Source organism: Pleurodeles waltl, chromosome 8, assembly GCF_031143425.1.
Source record: "Pleurodeles waltl isolate 20211129_DDA chromosome 8, aPleWal1.hap1.20221129, whole genome shotgun sequence".
In the NCBI taxonomy this organism is placed as follows: domain Eukaryota; kingdom Metazoa; phylum Chordata; class Amphibia; order Caudata; family Salamandridae; genus Pleurodeles; species Pleurodeles waltl.
The window spans coordinates 453254866-453279278 of record NC_090447.1 but is presented as its reverse complement, the minus strand read 5'-3'; the positions used below and the strand labels follow the sequence as shown (position 1 = coordinate 453279278).

Below are 24413 nucleotides of genomic sequence, written 5' to 3'. Positions count from 1 at the left end.
TTCTGTCTTCGTCCTTAGGACATCAGTTAATTCGCCATCAGCCAGGAATTCAGCAAATCGGGTAAAGGGGCACTTCCCTCATAAGGAGGTAAAGTGTAAACTGGCAAATAAGGCAAGGATGGTTTTAAGAACCAAACAGCAAAGTCTCTATGCAGAGTGACAAAGTGTCTGGGTCATATCAAATCGCAATAGCATCTCCCCCTCCTCTATCTCCTAGTCTCCTATTCTCATTTACTTCCTTGTGTCAAGGGTTTTTATCCCTTTTCTGTTGTACAGTCAATTCATTGGTTGAGGGGTTGCACCCCACTATCTCCATCCAATAGGTTTCCAGTTAGCTCATCAAATTTGTCACCCCGTTACTGTTCTCACGTAGTTTATTGGTCCTTATGATTGACGTCTTCAGCGGGTAGAGTGTCCGGTATGATTTCATACTCTCGTGGTCCTTTGCACATCTTCAGTCAGTGGCTCCATTGTCTGTACCGGTTCAGGCGACCTTGTACCTGCGAGTAGTCTACACTGTTGCATTCAGTAAGAATGTTTCACTAAGCAAGTCGAATTTCATTAGAACGGATCTACTAAAGTTACATTAATCTTCTAGCTTTTGGAAAAATAAGAGTTCATTTCCTTCAGTAAGTCAGCACACTGCACGTTCGAAAAACACATTTAATATGAAACCGGGCAGCTAGGCCTCGACTCATGCTAACTAAGGCCTAATGATTTATTAGCAGAACTTAAATATAAAACCTTTTACTGTTAGTGCGAAATCATATTTTAACATCACATTTCATCATTATTAGTCAGTTTCATTAGTCATTGTATATATTGGTGGCCACTCCCTGTGGGCACATTTAGCAAATGTATATTAATACATTTTCGATGAGGGATTATTACACATTAGTTCATAAACATTTCATGTTAATATTGAGTATATAAGCTACGCTCTCTCACTCCCATTACTTCATTATCTCACAGAAGGGTGTGGATATTTATCCCATTCTAAATCGTTAGCCTTTGTACAGATAACTCAGGAGTCAAAGATTGAAATGCTGATGTTGCAGCAGATTCTTCAAGCCTTTCTCAAGCAGGTTGGTTAGTATCTTTGGACCGCCAAGATGCATTTTTCCATGTTTCAATCTCAAAACGTCATAGTATATGTTACTTTGGGAGATAAGCACTTGCAGTTCAAGACCCTTCCATTCAGGTTAACATCAGTTCCAGGGGTGTTTGTGAAACCAACAGCAGTGGTCGACCTCCATCATCGGATGAACACATCAAATAACACTGATCCTGCTTTTGCCTGAATGGGGTCTCCCATTGAAAGGGGAGGAAGTCTTACATAGTTCCATGTCGGCGCATTCAGATTATAGGAAAGATCCTGGACATTATACAGCTCAGTCTTTTTCCATGCAAGGAATGGTTGACGCTCATGAGTGAAATGGTTACTCATCAAGCAGCCACAGCTGTAGCTTGTCTGCTGGACATCATGACGTCAATTCAGACAAATTGTTGTTTGCCATTAGTAGAAGAGGGAGTCCTACGATTAAATCCATGTTTTGGAGTTGAAGGCTGCTAAGTTGACTCTAACAACTTTCTCCCTCACATGCAGTATGGTCAAGTGCAGATTTTGAAGGACAATTAGTTTGGAGTATTTTGCATGAATACAGGTGTGAGCTACATTCATTTGCTCAGGGATGTACTGATAATGTAGGTTTGGCTGTTGACAAATAAATTCGCCAGGAGCATTTGTGGTGGGGAGGGAGAGAATATATCAACTGACTTCTTGATTCGAATGTCTTCTACCAGTAACAAATGGGAGGTTCTTCATAATGTGGTGAACCATCTGTTTCTTCTAATGCGCACTTCCTCTGTAGACTTACTTTGTCTTGAGGATTAGCAAGAGATATATTGTTTTTTGCTGGCCAGAGTTTCCTAAGAAGGGATCACTAGAAGATGCCCTGATGTTGCTGTGAACATACCTCCTGCATTATGCCTTTACTCCTATTCCTCAGTTTCAAAATGTGGTTCACAAAAGCTGCTCTTACAGATTGCTCCAGACTGGTCCAGGAGGTAAAAATGTAGACAATATACAGTGGTGCCTGCTCTCGGCTTTAGTGCCTATTTTTTAGGTGTGTGTTAATAATGCTACCTATCGGTTATTTCCCAAATGTTTTCTTTAAGTTTACATGCACGTTTTCATTGGGATTTGAGATCCATTCCCTGTACCGCCACAGTTGCTCCACAATATACTATTTAAACAGGTCAGACTCTTCTAGTCTATCCCTTATGAGTTACCTAGTGCGCATGCATATCCCTTTTAATTCTCTGATGCTTCATAGACCATAATAACAAGAATAGACTCTTGTTTCACAAAACAGTTTGCCAGACGGCTTGACACAATGGCGAAAACATAAATGAATTTGTATAAGATAATCATTTTGTTCATAGCAAGCAAACACAACCCACACTGGAAGCATGCAACATTTCACCCACCTTTCCATCTTGTTTTTAAACTATTACAGAAGGTTTTGTAGATTGTACACTACCTGTGCTATAATGTACACAATATTATATGCAAAGGACGGCAGGGAATTCTTGATAGTTGCCAAGTTGTAGGCGGAGAGCGGTTCCTTTATATGGATCACTCTGCGGCACCATCGACACTCCAAATCTGCTCGCCCCCAAATCTCTGTTTTTCTAGCAGTTTTTAAGAATATTGGCAGAGTGCCATCCACACTCATCTAGAAAGTGACGAAGCCTCTTGCCATTTTCACTAAAAAAAAGTCTTTAAGCTCAGGATAAGCAATTGCTAAAAGCCAAAACCGTAATAGTGTTTATAGAATGGTAAAAGGCTTTTGTCATTTTACAGCTAGGTGTGGGTGATACTTTCTAATCCTCTGTTTATAGACTTTGCTGTAACAATGGCAGGAGGCTTTGTCCCTTTTTAGGTTGGCATGACTCTGCTAATCCTATGCTTAAGAACCCAGCTGAAAAAAAGAAAAGAACACAAAATATCCCACTCAAATGAAATTTATCTGCCGTCAAATGAGCACTTGAAACTTGACCCTGCTATTCTGTTCAGAGTACATTCAAAATCTTCAAAGAGTGGAGATATCAATGCCACTTCTCTGAAGGATGCTGTGTTGAATCTCTCTGAGCCTCCGGTACAGCCACTTTCCTTGACTGTGTAAATAACTTAAATGGACTGTACAGTGATGTAAGGCGTAGCCTGATAAACCCAGGGACTGTCTTCTGAACTGTATGACTGGAGAGTAGGTAACAATGTGGTTTTGCTGACAGTAAATCAGTCATCTCTCGGTGTCTGACATTTCACCCAGAATCCCTCTAGGTTTATTCAGGATATCAATTATTCAAGGGCATCAGGCCACTCCGTTGTTTGTGATACTCTTTAAGGTGAGAGACCCAAACATAGCATAGCAGCCTTTGCAAGCTTCAATTGAGAGGAGCATAAGGGTGTTGGGAGAGGTGACCATGACTGTTTTCAACTTTAATGATTCCTCAGTGTTGATTGAGTTCTTTCTACTGTGTTAGAAAATATTTGTGGAACTTGCGATAACCTCTCCTTTTTATTAATAATGCTTTAAATGTCACGTGCTGTCATTTATAACGGCCACATTGTCCTGATAGTGATGTATGACCTATCTTGCTATCAATGATCAAATTCAAAGTTCTTAATACTTCTCTTTTCATAAACTTGTAAATCTCATTTAATTCGTACAGGGAGTGCAGAATTATTAGGCAAATGAGTATTTTGACCACATCATCCTCTTTATGCATGTTGTCTTACTCCAAGCTGTATAGGCTCGAAAGCCTACTACCAATTAAGCATATTAGGTGATGTGCATCTCTGTAATGAGAAGGGGTGTGGTCTAATGACATCAACACCCTATATCAGGTGTGCATAATTATTAGGCAACTTCCTTTCCTTTGGCAAAATGGGTCAAAAGAAGGACTTGACAGGCTCAGAAAAGTCAAAAATAGTGAGATATCTTGCAGAGGGATGCAGCACTCTTAAAATTGCAAAGCTTCTGAAGTGTGATCATCGAACAATCAAGCGTTTCATTCAAAATAGTCAACAGGGTCGCAAGAAGCGTGTGGAAAAACCAAGGTGCAAAATAATTGCCCATGAACTGAGAAAAGTCAAGCGTGCAGCTGCCACGATGCCACTTGCCACCAGTTTGGCCATATTTCAGAGCTGCAACATCACTGGAGTGCCCAAAAGCACAAGGTGTGCAATACTCAGAGACATGGCCAAGGTAAGAAAGGCTGAAAGACGACCACCACTGAACAAGACACACAAGCTGAAACGTCAAGACTGGGCCAAGAAATATCTCAAGACTGATTTTTCTAAGGTTTTATGGACTGATGAAATGAGAGTGAGTCTTGATGGGCCAGATGGATGGGCCCGTGGCTGGATTGGTAAAGGGCAGAGAGCTCCAGTCCGACTCAGACGCCAGCAAGGTGGAGGTGGAGTACTGGTTTGGGCTGGTATCATCAAAGATGAGCTTGTGGGGCCTTTTCGGGTTGAGGATGGAGTCAAGCTCAACTCCCAGTCCTACTGCCAGTTCCTGGAAGACACCTTCTTCAAGCAGTGGTACAGGAAGAAGTCTGCATCCTTCAAGAAAAACATGATTTTCATGCAGGACAATGCTCCATCACACGCGTCCAAGTACTCCACAGCGTGGCTGGCAAGAAAGGGTATAAAAGAATTAAATCTAATGACATGGCCTCCTTGTTCACCTGATCTGAACCCCATTGAGAACCTGTGGTCCATCATCAAATGTGAGATTTACAAGGAGGGAAAACAGTACACCTCTCTGAACAGTGTCTGGGAGGCTGTGGTTGCTGCTGCACGCAATGTTGATGGTGAACAGATCAAAACACTGACAGAATCCATGGATGGCAGGCTTTTGAGTGTCCTTGCAAAGAAAGGTGGCTATATTGGTCACTGATTTGTTTTTGTTTTGTTTTTGAATGTCAGAAATGTATATTTGTGAATGTTGAGATGTTATATTGGTTTCACTGGTAATAATAAATAATTGAAATGGGTATATATTTGTTTTTTGTTAAGTTGCCTAATAATTATGCACAGTAATAGTCACCTGCACACACAGATATCCCCCTAACATAGCTAAAACTAAAAACAAACTAAAAACTACTTCCAAAAATATTCAGCTTTGATATTAATGAGTTTTTTGGGTTCATTGAGAACATGGTTGTTGTTCAATAATAAAATTAATCCTCAAAAATACAACTTGCCTAATAATTCTGCACTCCCTGTATTTGGGTGTAGCATTTTCAAGTATCAACAAAGATCCCATGACGACGAACAACATGTTACTTGTTACCGTAGTTCGCCATCATGTGGAATCTTCAAAGACATTCTGCCATGTCTTGTTAAACAACCCCTGGTGGAATAAGTGCTGTAATAGGGTAAGTATTAGGATTTTGATACACCATCAAAATGACCTTAACTTCAGCAGTCGCAACTGTGTTTTGTGGGGCAGTAAAAGAACATTCAACATTTTAGTTCCCTTTGCGCCTTGCTCCATGCACTTACACTTCTTTCTTTTTTTAGGATCAAGCCTGCTAGTGCATATGCTAGCTCATGGATTTTGCTTGTGAGACACTGTCATATAGAAAAGGGCTTGGAGTCTGCCCATGCTTACCGTTTGTGCGCTTCAGCGCCACTCCCCTTTACAGGCTCCTTTATTGGACAGTGCAGGCAAAAAGTAATTTTTGGTCTTTTCTGTGGAGCAGGGACCAAGCACAGATTGATTTAAGTTAATCTGTGGCCGTCTACGGCTCCTGATGTGATTGAACTCCCCCGCCCCATTGCCTGCTATTCTCTTCATAGAGCTTGCACGTTTTTTCTCATTTATGGCATGGAACGATAAGTGACTTGCCCAGAACACAGGATGTTGCAGCAGCGATGCTGTCCTTGCTTGTTGTAATTGGATTCCGTCCCTCACAAACAAGCAGTGGAAGTGCTTCTCCCCCTTCCATCTCCACCCCAGTGCTCAGTCCAGCTGAGCTTGAGTATGAGTGTGAGGAGAAGGGGCATTTTTTATGTATTGATGGCATGGAGTGCATTCAGGTAGAGAGACTTATTGTTTTTTTGGCACTTTGATAAAGCACAATTGACTATTATTATGGTCTTGCAGATCTTCAGTAGTTCCTCAATGACTTTTCAAATGATTGCAATTTTGTTATTGTAGACTGGGATATGAATCGCTGTCCAGTGGATAAGGAATGTGTCTTTGCAGGGTAAGTATATGCGACTAAGGGCCTAATTTAGATATTGGCGGACGAGTTACTCTGTCATAACGGTGACAGCTATCCCATCCGCCGAAATCTAAATCTCATAATAGTCTATGGGATTCTAGATTTCGGCAGATGGGATATCTGTCACCGTTTTGACGGAGTAACTTGTCCTCCAATATATAAATCAGGCCCTATGGGGGTTGTGAGTTAAGAGTAGGCCAGTGGGCTGTACCAGGTCTTTGATGTCGCTTCTCATTCAGCGAGTATGTCTACTGCCTAGCAGATAGTTATATTGATTGCTGGTTGTTATGATTGATGGTTGTAGCTAGTAGAGGTGTCTGATGTTGCCAATGCAGGCTCTGTTCTGTTGTCTTCTGCCTGGATAACATGTCTGGTGAGAAAACAAAAGTACAGTTAGACTGCACTGATTACTATTCATGTACCAGTTCTGGAGTTGAAAGACAGCTCTTTCAGATAGAACCCTGCTTTCATTTAATTCATTCATTTCTTTAGTATTACCCAGATGATTTGTTTTTATTGGAGACCTATTTTTGTGATGTTCCTTGTTCTTCCAATCTGCAGTACAGTGGCATGTGTAACAAAGAAGCAACCTGGTTCAATACAGGTGTCCACAACAGTAGAAGAGGCTGGACTAATCCGAAAACGTATGGTAGTAACATCTCTGTGTAAAGTTTGGCAGTAAAATTCTCCATAATTAAAATACCAAGCATCTTTTGAAAGGAGGAAGGTGCTTGTTTAACACCAATTAAATAATATTCATTTTTTGGTTGAGATGCATATAAGAATGATATGCTGCCCACCATTGACCCATTCTTACTAATGAGACCCAGATTATTTCATAAAGCTTTAATGATGGATAGTGAAGTTGACACCGCAATCAGCTGAATGATGATCACTTTCGAGCGGCTCAAGCAGGCATTCAGGCTCCGGGGAAACATTTCACCTGAAGTTCAGCTCTATTACAGACTCAGAGCTGAATTTCAGGTGAAAGCCCCCCCGGAGTCTCTATTTTTGCCTGCCATGATAGCTGCAGTGGTTTTAAACCACAAACACTTTCTGCACAGCATATCGAGCCAGCCTTAGGCTCATTAAATGATAAACCGAGTTTTCAGGACCTTTATTCACTCATTAACATTGCATCGTGGCCTAAACTGCATTGTTCAAAACATTTTAGAATGCTATGCAAGGCTGGCAAAATGCATTAACAAATGTTTTGTGTGCTGAACAATGACCACACCAAAACCAACAAATTACGGCACCTTCCACATGTGCTTCACTTTGGCGTCCATTTGATGCATTTTGAACGCAAAAAATTGTAGACGCCCCACACAAAATGCAGTCAGCTGGGTGAATTAAATTAAAGCAGATGGAATGAATATTGAGTCATTAGGCCGAGCCTGCAACAGTTCATGTACTCTCGCTTGCAAGACTATTATGTATAATATAATATGGAGCTTGCAGCCACCCTATTGCTTACCATTCGTGGGCTTCCTTGTCACTCTTATTTTGTGCCACTTTATTGGCCAAAAGCCGTCACTTCTGTTCTCTTCCTGGAGCACGGACCTAGCACAAATTGATTTCACTTAATTTAGCACAGTCAGCTGCTCATGCTATGATTAAGGTGCCACTTCCCCTAAGCCCCCCTTCTCCCCCCCTCTCCCCCCGAAGAGCCTAGTGCTTCTTTCCCCGCTAGCACAATCTCGACCCAAAGGTATTGGAGCGATTTACAAGAGCTGCAGTTACATTACAGTCATGTTTTTTTATATCTTTTGTTTAAGCATGGTACGATTAGGTGATATGCTCAGAATCACAGGATGTTGAGCTGATGCCAAGACTTGAACCTGGCTGTCTGTGTAGTTTTTACAGCGTGTGGGGCTTTGAACTGAATTGAGCCACCCTGCCTGTACTTTGTCATGGAATACGTCACTGCTTCCCAAGCTCCGATGCCTTCATGGAAGTGACTATTTGTTTTAGTGTGTGGTCCAGTTTTCTGCTGCACTGTTTTTTGAGTGAAAAGTAAAGTATGTTTCCTGCTTGTTTCACTCTCATTTTTAGCAGGCCACCTCGATGTGAAGAGAAGTGTACATAAATACTCAAAAGCTTGGCATTCATATTTTTTGTTTTTCAGCTCTGCTAGGATTCGCTTTAAAAGTGTGATGTTTTGGTTAAATGTTACTTCGCTAATTTTTAGGGTAGAGTCTGCGATAGAATGCTAGCGCATGCGTCTTGCTTGCGAGACACTGTTAACAAAAAGGGCAGGGAGCTGGCCCGTTGCTTTCCATTTGTTGGCTTGCGTGGTACTCTTCTTTACAGCCTTGTTGGTCCAGGCCTAACACCATTTCTGTTCCTTTTTGTGGAGCACTATTTTGTTCTTTTGAACTTTTAGTGCCCTGCAAACAGAATGTGTGTGACTGGCATAACCGTTCCCAGCAGGACAAACAAAGTTGCATTTTTTTTTTATTGTATAGTTAACTTTTTCATTAATTTGCCAAGTCTTCTTTTCTCACTTTGCCTTCATGTTTTGTTTTGGTTTTGATCATGGGCACTGTTCTCAAAAGATGATTATTATCTTGTTTTTAAATATTGCAAAGCAACATTGTTTCTTTCTTTTGTGTAATTTCCAATATCATGCTTTAACACATAACCATGCAGTATACCCCACTCCAATCTTCTCCACATTATTTCGATCCACTCAGACCAGTGCAGCCTACCACACTCCAATCTACCCCACTCCAGTCCACTCCATCCTACTCAATCCAAACCACTTCCACCACAATCCACTCCACCCTACTCAATCTAAACCACTCACCCCAATCCACTCCAGACCCATCCTCCCAACCAACTCCAGTCCAATCCACCCCAATCCAGGCTGCTCCAATCCACCGCAATCCAATCTGCCCCAGTCCAACCCAGTCTAACCCACCTTATCCCACACAAATCCAACCACTCCAAACCACCATAATCCAGCCCAATCAACCCTACTCCATTCAATCCACCCCAGTCCAACCCAATACACCACAATCCAATCCTGCCCACCCAACTCCAGCCTACTCCAATCAAGCCCAATCTAGTTGACTCCATCCCAATTCATTTGACTCCATCCCAATTTACTCTATTCCAATCCAGTCCATCCCACATCACTCTAATCCACCCCACTTCAATCAAATTCACCCCAGCCCACCCACTCCAATCCAGTCCACTCCAATCCACTCTACCCTACTTCAGTGCAATTCACCACAATCCACCCCACTCCAATCCAATCCACCTACAACAGTCCACCCCACACCAGTCCAGTCCAACCCACGCCAATCCAGTTCAATCCAGTCTTATCCACCCCACTCCAGTCCAACCCAATCCACCCACACTCTAGCCCATTATAGTCCACTACAGTCCACCCCACTCCAGTCCACCCTTCTCCAGTCCTCCCACTGAAATCCATTCCAATACAGTCCACCCCACTCCAGTTCAGACCACTGCAACCCAATCCACCCAACTCCAGTCCAGTCCACCCCACTCCAAACCAGTTCACCACAATCCACCCCACTCCAATGCAGGCCACCTTGATCCACCCCACTTAAATCCCCCCACGCTAAATTACCTTAATCCACCCCACACCAATCCAATTCACCCCACAGCAATTCAGTTCACCCCACTCCAATCCACTCTACTACAATGCAATCTGATCCAATACACTCCAGTCCAGTCCACCACACCCCAATCCAGTCGTCTTCACCCCAGTCGAGTCCACCCTACTGCAGAACAATCAACTCAACCCATTCCAACACACTCCAGTCTAATTCACCCTACTTAATCCAGTTCACCCCACTCCAATCCCACCACCTCAATGCAATCCAACCCACTCCAATACACACTAATCCAGTCTACCCCAGTTGAATCCACTCCACTCCAATACACACTAATCCAATCTACCCCAGTTCAACCAATTCAATTTAGTGCACCACACTCCAATCTAATCCTTCCCACTGCAGTCCACCCCACCCCAATCCAATCCACCCCACTGTACTCCAGTCCATCCCAGTCTACTCCAGTCCACCCCAGTTCAATCTGATCTACCCCGCCCCACCCCAGTCCAATCCACTCAACTCCAGTCTATTCCATCCACTCCAATTCACCCCACTCCAGTCCACCCGAAGCCACTCCACTCAAATTCACCCCTCTGCAGTTCGCCCCACTCCAAACCATTGTACTCGATTCACCCCAGTCTTATCACTCCAGTCCAATCCACCTACCCTGATCCAGTTAGATCCACACCACTACAAGCCACCCCACCCCAGTCCATTCTACTCCACTCAATCCACCTCACTCTACCCCAATCCACCCCACTCTACTCCAATCCACCTCACTACCTCAACCCACTCCAATCCCCTCTGCTCCACTTCAGTCTGACACTGCACTCTACGACACTCTCTGCCACCGAACTCTACCAAGTTGTATGACACTGCTCCTCCTACTCCACTGCAACAAATTCACTCTACCACTCCACTCTACAACACTCTACTTCCCCACTCCACGCCTCACACTTTTAGCAATGCTGACCCGCAGTCACACTGGTGTACAACATGGCAAACACACATTGCCAAAGCCAATAGCTCTTGTATGGACGAGACCTGTTGGATTTGGCAATGCTTGTTTGCTTTGTAAAGGGGTTACGAACAGCTTAATCTGCCATCTTTCATTTTTTGTTAACTTCAGCCGTCTAGTCGGGTTGATATTTAAACATGCTGCTTGCAGATTCATTTGTTTTGGAAGAAAGCTTTACTTTGTAAACGGTCTCTACAGAGGTATTCATTGTTTATGAATTCAGTGGAAATTCTCATAATAGAAATATAGGGTACAAGTAGATTTTTGCCTATAATAGTCCAGTAGAAGTTGTCCTACATCAGAATCTGGATATTAAAAGCGGACTTTTCCAGAATCCAAGCTGCTGCTTCTATAGTTGGTAGTTGTTCTTAAATTTGAATGTAAATAAAAGTTAAGAGTAGACTTGCCTGTCACTGTGACAATGTATTCCTCTTTTCGTTGATCACCCTCATCTGTTTAGTGTGAAACAGAACTAGAGTCAACTGGCACTGGCCAGACATACCAGAAACCTCTTTCATACAGCGACCTTATCCTTTGCCTCTCTCCCGTGTGACTGACTCCGTAGTTCGCATCTCTTTTCTTTAATGAAATAGTTTGCACTCGCTGTCTGCCAGGAGTTCTCTTCCTGTTCAGTGTATGGGGATGGGAAACTGAGGACAAATGACGTGTCCGCAAACTCCCAAGTACAAAATCCGCACCTATGAAGACAGCTGTGAAGCACACTGGTCACTGTGTATTCTGATTCAGCGTAGTGCCCCTCCTCTTACCAGGGTTATTTCTTTATGCAGCAGTTGTTTCTCTCAGGCTGCACAACCTCCTGTAGAATCCTTAGCCTGAACAGATTCAGAAGCTTCAAGGACTCCAGGGGTCGGGCTCCAGTAGCTTGGATTCTCAGGTCATACATCCATCCCCCTTCACGAAGAACAAACACGGCTTGAGCGAAAGGATGAGCTTCCGTCGTACCCCTGACTACTAAGCATTGTGCTTCTCATAGCCGGCTCCCTTGTGTCTGCTCTAGTAGCCATTGTCGAGTGTGGCAGTGCATCAACAACGAAAGACAATAGATCAATCAACTGGGACACTAACTAACATGAATCATTTGGTGGACCAGTTTTGATCAATATGTGCAAGATGAACACAGCTGGTTAGCAATTCCTGTAACCTAAGAGGCAATACATTTGACATTGGAAACTAATTTAGGAACATGGATGAATGCTCCTGTCTGACTGAGATTAAACTATTTAAGCCAAACACCTCGGTTCAGCTATGTATAATGTCAGCTGAAGACAGGGTACAGTGAGCTCCACTATTAAGGGTGTTATCGTTAGCAGTATCTACAAAAAAATATGCACACCCTTTGATATTTAATTTTATATTTTCATATTAATAGGCCATTGTAAAAGAAACCCTTGCTTCTGTTTTTCTTTATTCAAGTGGTGATTGTTTTTCTTCAGTAATTTGTCAGCATAGCATTTCATGTATGTTTGTACAGAATAAGACCTGGTATACCTGGTAATCCACAGATTAATAAAACAGTGACTATTGATATCTGTTGCTGTGTTCATTATGCCCCCTTTTTGTTCTGCACTCGAGCGTGCTTCTTCTTGGTATTTGTACAGTCTGCTACCTGTTTAATTCACAGCTTTGTAGTTGAAATATTATACAATTTAGGAATGAATATCTAAGGATTTGTTGCAGGGATGGTACTTTCCCATCATGTCCTGTTGCCATCAGATGTAGCTAGTAAAATTGCAGACATTTTATTGTCACTAGCCAACAGTTGGCAGGAAGTAGCACATATTATTTATTTTTTCAAAACCTTGCCTGTCGCTGCCTGATTGTTAGAGGAGCAGTGTGCTTATCACTTGCTGCAGTGGCTAGACCCGTACTTGGTGTATTATCATTTGCAGTTGTATAGAATAAACTAAATACATCGGTCATATATCCAGGGCTTCTTCTGATATTTAGTCTATTCTTCCAGCTGTGACCGGATTCATGTTTGAATTCCACTTGTAGTAAAAATTCCTTTTGTCTGCCCGCATGTTGCATTTTCATACCAGGTTAGGTTAACATGAATAATTGTTAATAACTAGTTATTTTTAGTAGCACAGTTAGCATGTTCTTGCTTCCTTAAATGTGTCTGCTCTGCCCTTCCCCTAATAGTGTTTCTGTATTTTGATCTTGTTTGGACATTACACTGCAACCTATGTATTATGAGTCCAGCTCCTTATGTTTGAGGTGCAGCTGCTGCAGTGAAAATGTCCTCTGTGAAGTTTATCAATTTACCCCTCATTCTACGAAATCTTTTTAAAAGGTTTTTAGATTGGGATACAGCATACATACTGTGGTGTTTTTGTTATTTGTTTTACCACTTCAGAAGTAGTGCGTTGCTACTAGAATTGTAAGTGTGGCGCTACCAAGTTTGAGAAGAAATATGACCAGGTGTTAAGACTTCTCCTACCATACCACTGGTATAGCACACCTCTTACACGGTCTCCTCCCAAAAGAAATCAAGATTTGCCAGATCCTTCTTTATAAAGAAAGCTGCATCTGAGGAATGTACGTATTATGAGGAATGCACATATTATGAGGGATGCAGTGAGTTTGTCAGCTAGGTTTAAGGGATCCCACCAGTAGTCAGGTTAATACCACTACACCGTGGCAAGATATTTACTACATTGGTAACTACTTCTTAGCCCACATTTTTCACTTAGAAATCAGGCATGTTTTGCAAAATCCATATTTAGTGCACCAAATTCTACTGGTGTTGCCTTTTATCCAGGGTTTTGCCAATGATACACGTTAGCAGATCAAACCTGCTTCAATTTATAATGGGAAAGGGTATGGTGCAATCTTTTCCTCAGCCTGGAATTCCTATCCATGCACAGTCTTCTGCTTTCACAGGGATTTGACTTCAGCCATCACCTTGTAATCTGGGCAAGGGAAATATGAGAGCTGACGTTGTTCGAGTTCTGCAGTACAACTTCAGCAACAGACTATCTGCATGGCTCTTGTACACACCTTAAAATATGGTGAAAGTTGTCGTAACTTGCCTTGTCATGGAATGACAGAGCCATTAAAATTAGTCTGACCACTCTCTAAGAGCATTCAAGGATTGAGGATTGTGATACTCTTGAGTGATGAAATACACGCATTTGTTGATGTAAATGTTGAAGTCAGTCTCAAAGAACTTAAATGATGGGCAACAACAGATCTGCAATTTATTGTAGATTGCAGTTTTGTTAAATAAAACCTATTCAAAACTTTACTGCATCTCCTTCATTGCCTGTGTTTGAGACATGTTGTTAATGTGAGAAAGCGGTAATCTCCGTTTAACAACGACACTCCCTGAGATGTCATAATCTTGAGTCTATGTGTAAAGGCTGCCACAAATCACCTTTTACTGTATGGGCTTTTGGTGAGATACTGCTTGTGAGCCGGGAGGGTTGAGACGACAGTTGTTACTTGTTGTAGGATTGGCATAGTTGCCTACAAACATAAGTACTGTCATCCTTAAACCAGCAGTCTTGCCTAGAGCAAGAGACAAACTGCAACATTTCTTTGCGACCATCTTGGTCGTCCGTCACCTCACTCTCCTGATAACAGTATGCCTGATAGATTGAAACAGCTTTTGTCCTCCTGATCCTGTTTCACGCTTCTTGTTCATGCTGTTTTTGTGTTATAATTTAGTTTGTACCTTAGCTATCGTTTTGTGGTGCCTGCCACAAAGAGAAAGCTTGTGTACTTTGTGTACCAAGTTTCTAACCTTGGGATTTGTCTCTTGCTTAGATGGCCTGCATTTCATGATTCATTGATCTGCTTGCTTACAATTTGATGAGTGGGATGTTGTTGGCTAATTATTCTTCAATATGCTTCTGAGAAGTTCTTTTGTTAAAGAATGTGTAATGTTTATTTTGAAAGTGTGCAGTTAATGTGTCTCGTACTAAAAGGTCCATTGCTAAACTGCAAAATTAAACAACAAGTGGATGGATATATAGTTATTTGGGCCCAACAGATCTAGAATGTTTGATTGTACAAAAATGTTTCTTGTTATAAGTAGCAAAGGAAACATTTCCTTAGATATGATTACCTTCTCATCCCTATGCTGGCATGGCCATTGGAGAACTTTTATGCCAGTCGAGTCATTTGTTATTGGGCTTCTTCGAAGGGCTGAAGGGCAAAGAGCGAGATGCTTGTTTTCAAAACACTCAGGTTGCTAACTATCAAATGTGTGGAGAAATGAGAATAGAAAGGAGGGTATGAGTGAAAGGGGAACATGCCTTTGATATTAATGGTCCTGGAAAAATGCACATCAAATTGAGCCAGGGCACAAAATGAGCCCCATATGGTGCTGCAAGGTTGAGATCTAATTATGTAATTTTGTTCTCACGGGTGGTGGTAGTCTTTGTTTTCTTCGTGTTAAACAAAAAATGTTGTAAGCTAACGAAAATAAGACAGAAGCCCATTTTTGGGTTGCTGGATGAAATCCCATAGTTATGTAGACAGTAGTCAGTGTTTTAGAAGTTGTAATAGAAAAGCCGCATTTTGACCACTTGGTTTTCACATAATAATTGTGTTACGTTTATAGGAAATTAATAAAATGTTAGCTGTATCCGTGTGAGATTTACAATAATTCCAGTATTCTCTCTCGTCCTAACATCTATGATGTCATTACTATATGTATTTTGTTTGTTAATGGAAGATGTCGGAGGAAAGAATAGTTTTACAAGAACAGAAGTCAGTGAGGCATGAAAAGGGAATCAGGGGCTTTTGTGAATGCCTTTTGAAAATGTCAGACTTCTGTACAGTTTCGGACATACAAAATTATGCTTTTTCCACGCTCTAGTGGTTAAGCATTCCTGAGACTGCTGCCTCAGGCAGCCATCTTTGTCCTCTAATATTTAATTTTTTGCACTGAGGAACTTGATGTCGTAATGGTGTTGATGAATGCATGAATTACTAAGTATGTATTTTTGGGAATTGATTCCTTGGGTAATTTGACATTTTTCCAAAGTGATTTTCTATGCGACAGGAGATGCTAAAATACATTTGTCCCTTGTGTAGACTCTCTTGACTGTTTGGTTGGCATGACTGTTGTTTTGACTTGGAACTCAGTATGCCTGGCTCGCTTCGATCGTTTGGCTAGTAGCTTCTTTGGCTGTGCTAAGGGCAGATTTGGACTGGCTATAGGGCAATCAGGCAGTGCCCACGGGGCTGATCTGATATCTGTGTGTGTGCCGTTTTTATTTTTAGGCTTGTGAGCCTACTTTATAGTATGATGAGCCAGTTTTTACTGTTGATTTCCATAATATTACCACACACCTTGCCTGTTGCAAGCCAAAATGCATGTAATCTATCATACTTTGCAAAACACCTATGTAGCATCCCTTTTTAAGTTCAAAACTGCCATGTTTGCAGATGTGGCCCACTTTTTTAGCTATCAGATTTGCTAATGCAGACCACTTTTATTTTGGAGCCCTGCCTATTTTCTGTCTCAGTCTGACCCTGGTTAAGGGATGCTTTTTGTTTTTTAAGCTGCTTGTATAGTTCACGGTGGTAGCTGTGATGGTCTTTGTCATTTCGGACAATGATTAAACAATTTTCAACCTCAAGTGTGACATTTATTTGACATTTTATATTTAAAAAATATTCTCAAATAGTTTGCTGCTCTGCTATGTCTAGGCGGTGGAGATCCATGTTGCTCATCACCATGCAATACAACCATTTGTAGGGCCCTTGAACGTGATGTAAAACCCCCACTCTTAAAGCCTTTTTTTAAAGAGCATTAAATGCTGGGCATTTGTTTCATCCAACATTGAATGGTCCAGGCCACAGTCATGTTTTCAGGCAGTCATTCTACAGCATCTAGTTGCCCATTAAGCCTAATGGCGTTCTTGGGTCTGGAATGCCTGTTTAGGGTTCATGATCAATGGTTGAGTCTGATCTTAAATAAAATTGGTCATAAACCAGAAATCCACCACAATACACCAGTTAGCAGGGAAATCTGGTAGACTCTGCTTCATAAAGCTTGCTCAGGAAATACTCTGGGAAGTTAGGGCTGACTTGAACACACATAACTCTGCAGCAGGTCATGGACAATGTTGAAGATAGCCTCCAGCTTCAAGAGGCATAGAACATGTAGCATAACACTGCCCAGCTGTCCCAGTGGGGTGTTTCTATTGCTGAACTAAGCATTCTTTGGCTATGTATCCGGACCTACAATTTCTTAATCAGCGTTGGGGTTGTGTTTTACAGATGATTCAATGAACATATATTATTAATTGTATAGTGGTATTGTTTAATCCATCTCAACTGTTTTAGATCCTTCAGCCGATGAATTACGCCGACTCATGATGTCACATGGAGGCCAGTTTCATGTATATTATTCAAGGTCCAAAACTACTCACATCATTGCTACAAATCTTCCAAATAACAAAGTAAAGGATCTAAAAGGAGAAAAAGTGGTCCGCCCAGAATGGATTGTAGAAAGGTAAACAGATTTTATGTTGAGTATGAAATAAATCCTTAGCTTCCTACCTGCATATAGAATATTTCATTTTTATTGTCTAGTGGGACAGTCTCCTGATTTTGTCTAAACTGGTTACGAACAGATTGACTTGTAGTCGTGGTATATAAAAGGCTAGGATTTTCCAGCAGGTCCATTCAGAGGTAATTTGTCCCCAAAACCAATAAGTACCCTATTTTAAACCCTTGTAATTGTCAAAATGTTGTTTCTCAGAATGGTTTACCTAAATTGTTTGCAGGTACCAATGGAAATTGTCGGTGGCATTCAATAAAAAAAACATCTCTTGGGATGGTGTGCACTTACCTGCCCCTCCTTTTTCAGTGCAGTGCCCTATAACCTGCTTCTCTTGCTGTCAGTACTTTCTGCTTTGACGGCTTTCTGTTCAGTCTACATTACCTGTCTTCTTGTTTTGCCACGGTACTTCGGCTTTTTAATGTGTGTTGCACAGAAAATAGTTTGCTGCAGCTGACCAGCGTAGAGTCCTGCATCTAAAATTGCCCGCAAGAGGTAGGTCTGCTTCCTGTGTGTCTACCATTGTGTCAAGCTTACTGAAAACTGCCTACTACTTAGATCGGGAGTACTGTGGTGGTTCATCCAGCAGCAAATGTTTTTTTCTTTTTTTGTGTGTTTATAATGGGGCTGCAGTGCGGCTGGAAGCAAAGAAACAGTTACTAAAAATCAATTGGTGCACTAAGGCATCCTGTCCAGGATCCTTTTATCTCCAGCATGGCTGTTACCCAACCATATGGTCATTCCCATTAGCCTAAAGGTTAACATGACAAAAAAAAAGATGTAAAGAGATTGAAATCGTAGGCAAATGGCACAACACGTTTGTCTTAATTCAGCAGTGCAGCAAAATGTATGTTTTGTATTTAAAAGAGCATAAAATCCATCAAAATATTAATGGCTGTGGTTTTCTACCCCCTGATTTCTAAACATCGTGCAACTGGGACATTTAGTTTTGAGAAAACTCCCTTTACATCAGCATGATCATTCCAAGTTCTGAATACATCCTAAGCAATTGTAAAATCCCTTAAAGTTCCTCAAACACCTGAACTGTATTTTGAGTAATGGGCGCCATGATTTTATTCGCTAAAAATGTAAACAACTGTATTATATTTTTTGAAAAACTGAGTCCAGAATTTTACATCTGTTGTAAAAATAGTCAAATGAAACCTCAGGAATGGACTACTATTTTGTGTAGGGTGATAATGCATCCTTCTTAACTCTGTATAAAGAGGTCTTGATAGAAGTGGTGGCTAATTATACCCAGGTTAAAAGATACAGTAGCTTAATGAAAAGACTATAGCAAACATAAGAAACCTACAGACTTCACTGTGCACATCTTAATTTTTCCTCACTATTACATTGGAGTTCTTGAGGGAGAAGAAAGCTCGGCTTCTGTTTTGTGAAGATCCCTGATGCTGTCAGTGTTCTAGACCTCCATTTTCAAAGGTTTGTCCTGTAGGTGATTCATTAATGTTACCCATCTAATAGTTTTTGTGCTTAAATGTCAGCACGCAAAAGAATAAAATGTGAAAAACATTGGTGCATTGGTGTTGTGTTTAAAATTCTTGAATTCATTTTAGCCTCTGGTTTTTACTCGGGCCGCTTTTTAGTTAATCTTTTCTGCTCACTATGCTAACCTAAACGTGGACCAGCCATGTGCAAATTAGAGTTGGCCCTGCCCATTAGGACCATTTAACCTGAACTTGCCAGCCTAGGTCCCTCTCCAGACATTGGGGCAGGTTGTTCTTGGCTGTTTATATTGAGTCAGGGTCAGGTCTGTATTGCATATTGCCGGTCTCTGTCTGGAGTGGCATAGTGAGCAAAAAAGATATAGACTGAAATTTGCCCTTAAGTAATTACCGGTTGCTGAATTTAATGCAAACCTTCCACTCATCACTGTTTTCCTAACATTGATATGCAACATTTGCTGCTGTGGTGGATTTGTGTTTGGGTGCTGGTCAACAAGAATGGATTGTGTGTGCATAGTATGATATACATAACCATACTTTTCTGAAAGCTTTTCCAGCTCTGTTTTCATTCAGAATATTAAATTTTTAAATGTTTACTTTTCTTTCCAGCATTAAAGCTGGACGGCTTCTATCATACATCCCATACCTGCTCTACAATAAGCAGTCAAACGCTCAGAAAGTTCTCAACTTCAACCCTGTATGCAAACCAGAAGAAACCTTGCCAGGTCCCAGCCATGCGGCCATCAAGCTTGACAGTATAGTGTAAGTCTTTCTAGACTAAGATAGTGAATAAAGAATGTGGGCCATTGCCAACTGTGGGTTCTATTATGTGTAACATTTAAAGATCTACTTTTAACTAGAGTTTTCTTACATAGATCACAAAGAAATAAGATCCTTTCTGTGCTCGGATGTCAAGCCTTCATTTGTTTCTGAATATATTTTTTTAATTTCAAGTTTATTTGGTTTAGTACTAAACAGAAATCAAAGCCTAGCAAACAAATCAGAAAATCAAAAGATAAAGAGATACTCGTTGCAAGAACATAATATTGCTTTATTTTGGCTTGGAACAAATTACAAACTTTAAAGTCCTTGTTTTCTAGTTAATGACTATATGGGCTATCCCAAGAGTGTTGATGGGTTAACTCAGGGTTCTGCAAAGTCGGTCCTGTAGAGCTGGATCCCTGCCAGATTTTTAGCATATCCACATTTAGAAAACTGTAGATTTCTGAAACATCTTTTTTATAAATGTGGATATGCTGAAAATCTGGCATGGACCCGGCTCTCCAGGACCGACTTTGCAGAACCCTGGGTTAACTGATTTATCCTCTGGCTTTGGATTTTCATTGTAAAGTCATGAGTCACTTGACATGATACTACTTTTGTTATGTCTGGTCAAGTATGGCTGATCCTGTGTGTAGCGATGGAGCTTGTTTGCACTAAAGCAGGTGTAATTTTAGATCGAAAGGGGAGCTGACAAGATTTACAGCCAATTGCTACAAGCTGAGAGATTTAAGCTTAGCTAAGTCCCCTATCTTTTTTGGGATTTGAAATTAAGTTTGTATATCTTAAAGGTGAGAAGGTTGTACCTCTTCAATACTATGTGCCCATTTGGAGATTTGGTATGGTGATAGTGATAGTTTAGTGATGTCTACTTTCAACTTCGAAAAGTTACAACATTAATGGTCCCTTAGTTGAGAGGCCTGAGAATGTTAAGGAGAGCTGTGGGATACCTAGGTTAGGGAAAGAAAGAGATCTCAAAACGTTTTTATTTTTTATAGGAAACTCAGTAATAGAATAGATAATCCCCGTTAAGCATCCATATTTCAAACAAAAGTACTATCTAGAATACCATTACAGTGGCAAGAATGAATAGAAAAGAGGATATCACTGTTCCTGGAAATTTGGAAAGCTAAAAAGAATAAAATAGTTGGGAGTGTTTTGCATCTTGTCACTTGCATCTGAAGATCAAATGTTCATGATCATACTCTGAGGTAAGTGCAAAAGTTAACTTTATGAAGGTGCAGTTTCTCGAAAAAAAAATTGTGATTTGTTGTAAAATATAATCTACTTGTTTTTAAATGTGCCTTGGAAGTGCAGCTGCTCTTGCAGTGCTTAATGAAGAAGCTATCCTGAGAGTATCTATAACATTCAAAATTATATTTCTTCTTCCGGCAGTAATTAACCACTAAAGATCAAGGATATAAATGTGTTTATTTCAAATGATCCTGTATGCACTGCTATTGTTTTCACACTTAACATTTTTAACTGCATTCACCTCTGTGCACTTGAGCCCTTCATTTACTTTATCTCTTTCCAAATAATGACTTTTTAAGTTGCTTTCTCCAGGATTTTGAAGTTTGGCAAAGGTTAGCATCAATTGAAATAAGAGGAGCCTTTTGATTTTATTGAGATGGAGTTTAAGATTTTCAAAACAAATCTGTACGATGAAACATTTTGGGACAATAGAGAAATAACATGATCAATGGGTGCAGTGCTGAGTACTTTGAACCACATAGAAATATGACTGCTATTGTGCATGCTTACCTGAAAAATACTCAGTTCTCAGTGCGGCCCTATTGCTATGTTAACTTTGCTAATCGTGGAGAGTGGAGATATACAGCTAAAACCACCGACCTAATGCTATTAAACGTAACATTACACTAGTACATATAATATTGTATCCGTAAATTAGCGTCCCACTGAGTATGTCAGATGGGTGGAATAGTATGCAGAGGGGATGGGCGTGTGAAAAGAAATGTTCAATGTTTTGTGTGTAAAAGATAGAAAGCGAGTCAGAGAGAGACAGCATGACAAATATGCAGATGATCATAGTGTGCTTTTTGTAAAATCTGCTTACATTATTTTCCTGTGAGCTGTCTTCAGTCTGACCTATACTATTGTAAGGCCCCAATTAACCATTCAAAAATGTAAGTACGGCACTCAGCCAGAAGCAGGAGTCTTTTACGTTTCTTGGACCTGTTAAGCCATGTAGAAGCATTGAGTTTGTATAACAATGAATTGTACAACCAACCTGGGTACCTGTAGGCAGACAAACACGGGCATATTTCTCAACTGACTTGTACAAGTGGCTTACCTGTTCATGTAAGGGCCATATACATAAACAACACATAGGGCATATGCAGAAAGGTAGTAGCGATATATAAATCGCACCTCCTGTTGAACAAAGTTAAATGTGGATAATGTAAACAAAGAACACAGCTGATTAAGGTCATGCTTGACAGGTATCATGTGCCCTACCACCAAGGCACGAACAACAATGGTCCAGTAGGTCCACTGTATACTAGAGTATACAAAGATACCCAAGCACTCAAATAGTATTCCAAAAGTAATTGTAAGTCCATAGAGTAAGGATTCGTAGATAAGTCCAATCAAGTGAGTTTTATTGAAACATGGAAGATTCTGTGCTCCAAATTACATATATTATCACAACAGTAGCTGACACATGCTTCATCACCATCTGTGACTTTATCAAGTCTAGAAGTATATAAAAGAACAAATAGCAGTGATGGATTTCAAAAGGTTGATTCACTGTAAAGCTTCCAAGTCTGAAGTTTTGAAGAAAACTTGTGAAACTTGTCAAGGAAAAATCGTCTGTGAAAAACAACACATAGGAGATGAGTTTCTTTGAAAATAGTGCAAGCAGGGGGGCAAAACTGATGGAATGATGAAGACAAAATTACAGTAAACCTTACACTTTCCGTCTGACAAAAGGTTAGAGATCTTCAGAGATCCTTTATTGATTAAGCGTGGTTCTTATTTGCAGTTTAGCCTATAATTGTGTAGCCCCTCGAACTTATCGAGCCATCCACATTGCTGCCACCATTCAGTTCATCATTCATTATTCCATTACCTCCTTGTTTCAAATTTCAAATAATTTAGCTTAAAAGGCATTGGTTGACAGTGAGTCTTGTGTTTCACTTAAAAATCAGATTTCTTTATTCAATTTTCAAAAATATACAAACATTGGTAAACAATCACAGGTCAGTATTGATTGTATCAATGATCAGAATGTATATTCAAATAAGAGTTTGTGTAAGGCACCTTCAAATAGAGGAAAAAAAGAGACGAAAAAGAATCAAAGCTTAGTTCTATAATCACTGTTATATAGTGGTAAAGTAAATGATACAATAAAGAATACAATGAGTATATTTATGAAAAGAAAGAAATAATGAGATGTATACATTCAAAATTAAAGTTCCTAATATGAACTTATAAACTTTGAAAAAGTGTTATCTAATCATACTTGGTATGAATTTAGATCAGATTGTCGTTCAGTGTATAAATCATTTTCTCAAAATTAGCCACATCAAACACATCTTCAAGCCATGACTGAAACCTGGAATAACATTAGATCTCCAAAAGCGTTTTTAATTTTAGACAAGCTAAGAGCAGTAGAAAGCCATTTGAAAGTATGAGCGGAAATAGGTAGTAATTATGTGATATTGTGTAAAAGTGACAAACTGTTTGATAATGAAATATTTGTAGAGGAATGGATATTCATGTAGTTTTGGATCTGACACCAGAATAGTCGAATATTGGGGCATTCCCGTAATATATGAACAATATCACAATCTGAAGTACCACATTGCGAGCACTGAGAGTGGGGACTTAGTTTAACAGAATGTAGTTTGCATGGGGACCAATGCCAATGGTGTAGTATTTTGAAGAAATACATTTAAGACACAAATCCCTCAGACCTTTGTTATAATTGACAAGCATGTTATCCCATTCTTTATCCTCAAATTCCAAATTGAAACATGTGTACCACCATAGTTTTAAATTATTAGATGTTTGAGTAGAAAATGAAAAGTTAATATGCATGGGATAGAGACCAGAAACTGCCCCTGAAATGTTTCCATGTATGAGTGTAACGTGCTATTGGAGAGTGAGATACTATGTCAGGATTTTTTGCCTTGCTAAGGATAAGTGCTGATTTAAGTTGGATGTAATTATTATGGAGTGTTGAAGGTAAGTTGAATTCCAGTTGCAAGCTAGGGAATGAGTTAACAAAATGATCTAGCGCAGATATATCTGATAACTTGTATATTTTATGTTTAATCCATAAAGGCCAATTAAGTTCTGATCCTTTATAAAGGATGTCAGCATTGTCCCATAATGGAGCATTATCATTGAGACGAGGATGAGCATCCATGATTTTATGTGCTTTTTGCTGTGCTAATTGTGGCCAACAAATGTCTGCTTCCTTTTTTACTGCCTCAAAAAGTATTCCTTAAATCCAAAGCGACTCATTTAAACATGGTCACACAGTCAGAATGTCCTTAAATAATTTGTTTCCGTTTTCTGTAGTTAGATGCAAGATCCTATTTGGCCTTTTTTAACTTTAGTCCGTGTTTCGATGCCAACAGTGTAAAGCAAAAATGCTTCTTTGTGGTCATGTAAATTACTGACGTCCCACTTGGATAAGGAGAAAGTTAAAGCATGAGATCCTCCACTGTAGAAAATTATTTGCATCCTTACAGGAA

General features: G+C 40.3%; 1 protein-coding gene across 1 annotated transcript in view; it reads left to right on the top strand.

Annotated features, from left to right (window-relative positions):
• REV1 (REV1 DNA directed polymerase) overlaps nucleotides 1–24413 on the top strand; it is a 429753-nt gene that overhangs the window by 115593 nt on the left and 289747 nt on the right. The window contains exons 4-5 of the mRNA XM_069204390.1: nucleotides 17227–17395; nucleotides 19519–19671. Of these exons, the coding sequence (XP_069060491.1) occupies nucleotides 17227–17395; nucleotides 19519–19671 (322 nt within the window). The remainder of the gene's footprint in view (nucleotides 1–17226; nucleotides 17396–19518; nucleotides 19672–24413) is intronic.